Consider the following 6,589-nt stretch of genomic DNA (forward strand, 5'->3'; position numbering starts at 1 on the left):
AGGCAACTGGAGGGGCCACGTGGGAGAGCATGCTGCTGGGTAGCAGTGTGTCACCCTACGAGATCTGGAAATTAGACCCTGTGTGTGTGTGTGTGCGTGTGTTTCTATGTGTGTGTTTCTATGTTTGTGTGAGTGAAGCGTTTCGGTGTTGCTTGTGTAGCATAGAGACAGGGGAGTCTCCCACAGGTGCGTGCGTGCGTGCGTGCGTGCGTGCGTGCGCGTGTGTCAGCAGGACAGAGAGATTAAGTAAATAGGGGCTATGCTCATCTATGTATTACATCTATATATTACATCTATGTATTACATGTATATATTACATCTATATATTACACCTATACTGTATATTACATCTATGTATTACATCTATACTGTATATTACATCTATGTATTACATCTATATATTATATCTATGTATTACATCTATGTATTACATCTATACATTATATCTATGTACCGGTATTACATCTATATATTACATCTATGTATTACAAAGGGCACGATGCATGCACATCAGTTACATACATAGATCTAGTCACACCATGCGGACATGAGCAGCGGTGCGGTGTTCTGGTAGCATTGAGTCGTAGCCAGAGAGAGGTCCAGAGGTCCAGTACGCCCCGGGGGAAAGCTCTGCCAGCATAACATATAGTGATCTCTAGAACTTAGCATGCCAACACTTTCAACACATGTCATTGGCTACTCCATTCCAAATAGGCCCTAGTCCCCACCCTATGGCTCTCCATGAGATGAATGGACAGGTGTAAGAAGTGGCCTGGCACCCAGCCCTCTGATTGGCTAGGTTGAGTTCTCACAATGTTACCCGCCACATCCATGAGGTTGCTGCCTACAGGTTGATTTGGCAGTGAGCATGGGATGTGCGTGCGTAAACGGCAAGCGCTAGCAAACATTAGCCTCCTCTAAGCTCTGGAGATCATCGTTCTGCTAAGTTACAGTGTAGCATGCTAGGCTAGGCCTACATACACTCTGATGTCTTATTCTGAGATGTGCTGAAAGCATCAGCATGTTAAGATAAAGTGCTCCAGGTTTATGCCCCCCCCCCCCTTCACCCATGCTTAAAGGGTTAGCATGCTAAGCTAATCTGTGGGATGGACACACACAGAGGCACTTGTCCCTCTCTGGCTGGCATTCCTGCCCTGGCCGATTGAGTTTGGAGATGTAATCACCCCATTCGTCAGGCTCTATAAATACACTCAGAGGCATTCCGTGTGTGTGTGTGTGTGTGTGTGTTTGGAACATTCAGTGAGAGTCTTTTAAGCACATATGAGCGATGTGAGGGAGACAACTGAGAACCTGCTGGGGCCTTGATGGTGTGTAATAGCGGTGGAGGTGGAGGTTCCAGTACCTAGCTGTAGTGGTAGTAGGTAGAAGCCTGGTGATAGTAATGGGAGTAGATTTTCTGGGTGTAGTTTGGGGCTTTGCTACATACTGCAGTCAGCTTTTTACAGAGCCTGAGAGTAAAAGCTCATATGTGTGTGTGTGTAGTATTTTGTGTGTGTGTGTGTGTGTGTGTGTGTGTGTGTGTGTGTGAGCCAGTCAGTGGGCACAAAGCGGGCAGTGTGTGCCCCCTCGGGTGCTGAAATGTACACGGCGGACAACAGGCGGCCTCAGTCCTTCTCAATAGGAGCTGCCCTTCTTATTGTACCTCACACACAATGAGCTTTTCTTTCTCTCTCTCTCCTCTCTCTCTCTCTGTCTCTCTCTCTCTCTCTCCTCTCTCTCTCTCTGTCTCTCTCTCTCTCTTTCTCTCTGTCTCTCTCTCTCTCTCTCCTCTCTCTCTCTCTCTCTCTCTCAATGCCCATATATGGCCTGTGTATCTGATGAGAGGTTGATAGTCCCTTCCTGATTGGTTGCCACTCTGATGTCTTTCTCACGTGAGCTTGTCTCTTGCGTCTGTATAAAACATCAGCAACAGTAGAAACATCAGAAAGTTAGTTAGAAAGTGTTTGAAATGGATTCAAGTATATGCAAAAGCAGTCATGGAGGAGAAGAGCACATGAGAGCATCAGGAGTTACCTTAGCTTTGCGAAAAGGGGAACTGTCATGTCTGGGTCTCCCCAGAAGTGTGTGTGTGTGTGTGTGTGTGTGTGTGTGTGTGTGTGTGTGTGAGTGTGTGTGTGTGTTTGGGAGCGGTGGAGGGGTGTCTGGGTGTTCCCCTCTGATAGACTGCTCACATGATCACCCCAGAACAACAGGGCCACATGACTCCCACATGACTTCCCCAATCATAACCACGGTTACGCTCCCTCCGCCTGCTTGGGCCTTTTTGGCTGGAGGAGGGGATTGATCTGACCCCCCCCCCCCCCACCCACCCCAATGTCTCATCAGACTGGGTGCAATTCAGTCAAAACTACAGCAAGGAAGCACACTAACATCAGCTTTCAGTAGCATGTGAATTTCATATTGATCGATTTATACAGTGTTCAGACCCCTTCACTTTTTCCACATTTTGTTGTGTTATAGACTCAATTTAAAATTGATTAAATTAAAATATTTTGCCATCAATCCACACACAATACCCCAGAATGACAAAGCTTTTAGTACATTTATTAAAATTGAAATACAGAAATACCTCATGTACATAAGTATTCAGACCCTTTGCTATGACATTCTTAGAATTAGCTAAAATGCAAAAATGTCATCAACAAATCATTCAAGAATTGACAACTACACTACACAGTGTGTAATTGATTTCAATGCAAATCAGAGTATATTAATTCCAAAATTGCATGAACTATTATCCTTGAATTAAGATGGACTCAATTCAACTTATTGAGTGATTTGTTGATGACAGCTAATTTTAAGAGTGTCATAGCACTCTGAAGGGTCTGAATACTTATGTACATGAGGTACTTCTGTATTTCAACTTTAATACATTTACTGACATTTCTAAAAACCTGTTTTCACTTTGTCATTCTGGGGTATTGTGTGAGGATTGATGGCAAATTCTTTCAATTTAATCCATTTTAAATTGAGTCTATAACACAGCAAAATGTGGAAAAAGTGAAGGGGTCTGAATACTTTCTGAAGGCACTGTATGTTGCATTGAATGTGCTTAGTGGAATGTGTGTGTGTGTGTGTGTGTGTGTGTGTGTGTGTGTGTGTGTGTGTGTGTGTGTGTGTGTGTGTGTGTGTGTGTGTGTGTGTGTGTGTGTGTGTGTGTGTGTGTGCGTGTGTGCGCGCGCGCGCGATGAGGGGGCATGTGAGAAAGTGAATACTGTGTGTGTAGCTCTAAGCCATGGGGAAGACCTTAGTGAACAGACAGTGCTTTCGATTGACAATAAATATACTGAATGTATGGCATTGTTTTTGACTGATATGGAAAACACTCTGAGTAATGTTGTTCATTAGACAGTTAATGTACAGGGCAGACATCATATGACTTGCAAGACCATAAACAGATTGATGTACTTTAAAGAATTTTTTTCATAAATTGTGAGATGAGCCATTGTTACAGATGTAGGCCAGTCAACTCCAGGCTTTGAGGGGGTCTAGGGGGGCTACAACTGGTCATATATCAAGTTCAGATCAAACAAACCAACCCCTTTACCCCTGTCCTCTCTCATCTGTCCCCCTACAGTTTCCTCCCTCTCTCGGGCTGGACTGCGGTGCGTCTGCGTCGGCTCGCCCCCCCCTCCCCCCTCGCCCCCCAGCCATGGCCTCGCGCATTGGGCTGAGGCTGCAGGTACAGTCACATGACGGTTTATGCTATAGGTAATCTATAGCAGTAGTACAGTAGTGTTATTAAAGTAAACGCACTACTGAAACACACTATTTCAATTTATCTGTTGTGTGGGTGTTTTGGGATGTTTTGTACAAAAGGTGGCTGACATTGGTTTTGAGAGGTAGGTACGTTTCCGGAATAAGATTCAGAAATTATAAAGACTGATGGATGACTTGATTGATTGATTGATAGTTGATGCGAGACCAGCTGCAACAAGAGGAGCAGCGAGAGCGTCAACAGCAGCAGCAGAATGCAGCGTTGCAGTACATGCAACAGCGCATGCCTGGGCCCCCTGCCCCCACCCCGGCCATCAACGCTCCCCAACACTACCAGAGCATGCAGGTGCCTGTGGAGGTGCTCAAGGTGAGTGTGTGTGCCTGTGTGCGTGTGTGTGTGCGTATGTGAGTGTGTGTGCATACACGTGCATGTGCATGAGTGCGTGTGTGCGTGTCCAACCTCAGGAAGTATTAAAATTAAGACTTTCATAATCAGGGGGGTGGGGCTTGAGGAGGGTGCAGGGATTTGGGCAGAAAAAAAACTTTAAAGGGAGTTTAGTTTGATCTCCTGCACCACAGCCAAACTCAAACCGCCAGCTCTCCTACAGTAGTCCTGAGTTGTGATTTCCAGACTAAGGGCTTAAACCTCACTAAAGAACTTTGTTTAACTTGAAATGATTGTATGACTTACACAAACTAAAGAGAAGAGACCCACAAACGTCCATACAGTATTAGGCTTGTGGATCTTGAGGTAGGATTCAAGTCATTAGAAGTCATTAGAAGGGCACTGAGCCTTAAATTAGGAGAGAGAGTGCGAGATGTTAGGGTAGAGAGAGAGGGGGGGAGAGAGAGAGGGGGGAAAGAGAGAGAGAGCGGGAGAGAGAGAGGCAGAGAGAGAGGAAGAGAGGGGGAGAGAGAGAGCGGGGGATTTAGGAGTTGTAGTAATCCACTCACGTGTTGCTGAGAGGCAGGCAGGCAGGCAGGCAGGCAGCCTCTCTGGGTGCAGTGGAGGTGGTCAGGGCTGGAGCTAGGCTTCTGACTGGACTCTACTGGAGAGAGGTGCACACAGCTGCCAAAGACAGAGAAAAACACAGGAGAGAAAGAGAGAGGGAGAGACAGAGAGAGAGAGACAGAAAAAATGCGGTGGAACGGCAACCAGGTAGGGAGAAGGGAGGGGGGGGGGGGTGGACTGGTGGTGGTGGGGGGGGGGGGGGGGTTATTGGCATGTCGTGTCTGTGCAGAGATAGGACAGACAGGAGGACGATAAGGCATGTCAGACAGCAGATAAAGTTGAAGTGACATTTTGCCTGATTCCACAGACGCCTGTGAATGCTTTTATCTGTGATGTGTGTGTGTGTGTGTGTGTGTGTGTGTTTGTTGACCACACACTGTATGTCTGGCTGTGGTTTTGCATGTTGTGTACAAACGTACAGAAGTTAGTGTGTGTGTGTGTGTGTATGTATGTTGGGGGAGGGGTAGGTGGGGTTTATATGACTGCATCCATTATTCAGAACTGTTTTTTACTTGGAATTATCAGAGTTCCCCTTGATGTCTGAGACCTCGTGCCAGTTGAAGATTGTCTGTCTGAGCCTGTCCACTCTGGTCGCTTTCAGTTGATTTGTTCTGACAGAGCGTTGAGACAGTTATGACCGTCCTGAACGTTTTCCCCTCTGGGCCGTTTCATTGCCGCTCTTTAAGCGGACACATGCGCCACACACACATACACACACTCAAACACACACACATACACACACTCAAACACACACACATACACACACTCAAACACACACACATACACACACTCAAACACACACACATACACACACTCAAACACACACACATACACACACTCAAACACACACACATACACACACTCAAACACACACACATACACACACTCAAACACACACACATACACACACTCAAACACACACACACATACACACACTCAAACACACACACACATACACACACTCAAACACACACACATACACACACTCAAACACACACACATACACACACTCAAACACACACACATACACACACTCAAACACACACACATACACACACTCAAACACACACACATACACACACTCAAACACACAGGGACATATCAATCCCACCACTTTACCAAAACACTACTCGTCCATTTTATGTAATCCTAGTGATTATAAAAGTGGCCGGAGAGGGAGGGGGTGGGGGATAGAGTAGGGGGTGTTTCTGGAGTAAGAGGCAGCAGGAATCTGTTACACTGATCTTTAGTCTTTGATGTGAAAGAATGAGGCCAACCCCCCCAGTAGTCAGGCCTGGGGTCTCACTACCATAGGCTTTACCCCACGATGGGCTTACTGTAACAACGTTGAGGCACCAACACCCACACAAACCAAATATCGGGGCATTGTGGCATAATATGCCATAATACAGGACAACCAAAAAAATGAATGATTTTTAAATGATGGTCAGATCGATGGTCAGAAGTCGTGCCCAGGTGGGAATGAGTAAAGCCATTGACAGAGGAGAGATGGTTCATACCAGGAGATAAAACAGTGATATGTGTTCCACGTCTACGTCTACACCATGTACACCTGGCCTGGTACAGTATGTGTTTACCTAAGGATGAGATGGGTTGAAATCCCTTGCTGCTGTGACCTGTGTACAGGTGCAGACTCACCTGGAGAACCCCACAGACTATCACATCCGCCAGTCCCAGAGACAACAGGTCAAGGAGTACCTCTCCACTACATACGCCACCAAACAGGTATCTGTCTACTTCTGTCTGTTCATCCATCCATCTATTCATCCATCCGTCTATCCATTGTGTCTGTCTGTCTGTCTGTCTGTCTGTCTGTCT

At 46.2% G+C, this 6,589-nt stretch overlaps 1 protein-coding gene across 3 annotated transcripts in view; it reads left to right on the top strand.

Annotated features, from left to right (window-relative positions):
- The window catches only part of tfeb (transcription factor EB), a 32,565-nt gene that overhangs the window by 14,640 nt on the left and 11,336 nt on the right, over positions 1 to 6,589 (top strand). For all 3 annotated transcript variants that reach the window (XM_083668605.1, XM_083668606.1, XM_083668607.1), the window contains exons 3-5: positions 3,599 to 3,703; positions 3,935 to 4,105; positions 6,398 to 6,496. In XM_083668605.1, the coding sequence (XP_083524731.1) occupies positions 3,674 to 3,703; positions 3,935 to 4,105; positions 6,398 to 6,496 (300 nt within the window). In that variant the 5' untranslated portion in view covers positions 3,599 to 3,673. The remainder of the gene's footprint in view (positions 1 to 3,598; positions 3,704 to 3,934; positions 4,106 to 6,397; positions 6,497 to 6,589) is intronic.

This window comes from Argentina silus (genome assembly GCF_951799395.1).
Source record: "Argentina silus genome assembly, chromosome: 4".
In the NCBI taxonomy this organism is placed as follows: domain Eukaryota; kingdom Metazoa; phylum Chordata; class Actinopteri; order Argentiniformes; family Argentinidae; genus Argentina; species Argentina silus.